Below are 1,660 nucleotides of genomic sequence, written 5' to 3'. Positions count from 1 at the left end.
TATGTATACACTCAACATTAAAGCACACAGGTATATAAAGCCAATATTATTATCTCTAAAGGAAGAGATACACTCTAATACAATAAAGACTGGAGACTTCAACAACTCATGCTCGGCAACAGAAGATCATTTAGACAGAAAATCAACAAAGAAACACTGAAATTAAAGTGCACTTTAGACCAAATGGAGCTAGTAAATAATTAGAGAACATTTTATTCAAAAGCTGAAGAATAAACACTCAGAATATAAAACATTCTCCATAATAGATCGTATGTTAGGTCATAAAACAAGTTTTAATAAATTAAAATAATAAAATTGCATCAAGTGTCTTATCAGACAAAAATGGAACAAAGCCAGAAATCAATATCAAAAGAGACTTTAGAAACTGTACAAGGCTCAATGTGCATGCCTGCCAGTGCTCTGCACATTCACTTCTGCCAGGGCCAGGCCAGGACTGGAAGAGGAAGGCTTCTGGCATTTGTGTGTGGGTCAGTATTGATGCAAGCACTGCAGGAGCCCTGACTCCACAGTATGTTTGAGCTCATTCCTCTCCAGCTTCTCTGCAGTTGGGAGCTGTTTGTTCATGGACACTGAACCCGACCAGAGTAGTCTGTGGCCCAGCAGCCACACCCACAGCTCAGTATCTTGGAAGTCTTTCGAGATACCTGATGATGTACCTCTGCCAGCGGACTGGGAGATAGCAAAGACATCTTCTGGTCAGAGATACTTCTTAAATCACATTGATCAGACAAGAACGTGGCAGGACCCCAGGAAGGCCATGTTCTTTCAGAATGTTACAGCCCTCACCAGTCCTTCAGCGCAGCAGAATATGATAAACTCAGCCTGAGATCCTCTTCCTGATGGATGGGAACAAGCCATGACTCAGGATGGAGAAATTTACTACATAAACTATAAGAACAAAACCACCTCTTGGCTAGACCGAAGGCTTGACCCTGGTTTTGGTAAAGCCATGAACGAGAGAATCAGTCAGAGTGCTCCAGTGAAACAGCCACCACCCCTGGCTCCCCACAGCCTACAAGGAGGCGTCATGGATATTGGCAACCTCAACCAGCAGCAACAGATTCCACTGCAGCAATTGCAGATGGAGAAAGAGAAAGTGCAACTGAAACAGCAGGCACTACCTTGGCAGGAGTTAGTGTTCTGTAGCCAGTTACCAACACTGGAGCAGAATGGTGAGACTCAAAATTCAGTAACTTCCCCTGAGATGTCTCAGGAATTGAGAACAATGATGACCAATAGCTCAGATGCCTTTCTTAACAGTGGCACCTATCACTGTCAAAATGAGAGTACAGACAGTGGACTAAGCATGAGCAGCTACAGTGTCCCTGACACCCCCAATGACTTCCTGAACAGCATTGATGAGATGGATACAGGTGATACTATCAAACAGAGAACTCTGCCCTCACAACAGAACCGTTTCCCAAACTACCTCGAAGTCATTAGTGGTACAAATGAGGACCTTGGAACACTGGAAGGAGACGGAATGAACATAGGAGAGGAATTGATGCCAAGTCTGCAGGAAGTTCTGTGTTCTGACATCCTTAATGATATGGAATCTGTTTTGGCTCCTACAAAGCTAGATAAAGAAAGCTTTCTTACATAGTGATAGAGACCTAAGATAGACTGAATTCTAAATCTG

General features: G+C 43.2%; 1 protein-coding gene across 1 annotated transcript; it reads left to right on the top strand.

Annotated features, from left to right (window-relative positions):
• Positions 1-441: 441 nt before the first annotated feature.
• LOC108525471 (transcriptional coactivator YAP1-like) lies at positions 442-1,624 on the top strand (the record flags this gene model as incomplete). The annotated part of the gene is given in 3 exon segments (XM_017866437.1): positions 442-645; positions 648-843; positions 964-1,624. Coding segments are annotated over 3 exon segments (1,061 nt in total), but the record flags the coding sequence as incomplete, so codon positions are not given.
• Between the last annotated feature and the right edge of the window lie 36 nt (positions 1,625-1,660).

Source organism: Rhinopithecus bieti, unplaced genomic scaffold (genome assembly GCF_001698545.2).
Source record: "Rhinopithecus bieti isolate Rb0 unplaced genomic scaffold, ASM169854v2 scaffold_57307, whole genome shotgun sequence".
NCBI classification, from domain to species: Eukaryota; Metazoa; Chordata; class Mammalia; order Primates; family Cercopithecidae; genus Rhinopithecus; species Rhinopithecus bieti.
This window is presented reverse-complemented; position numbering and strand designations above follow the sequence as displayed.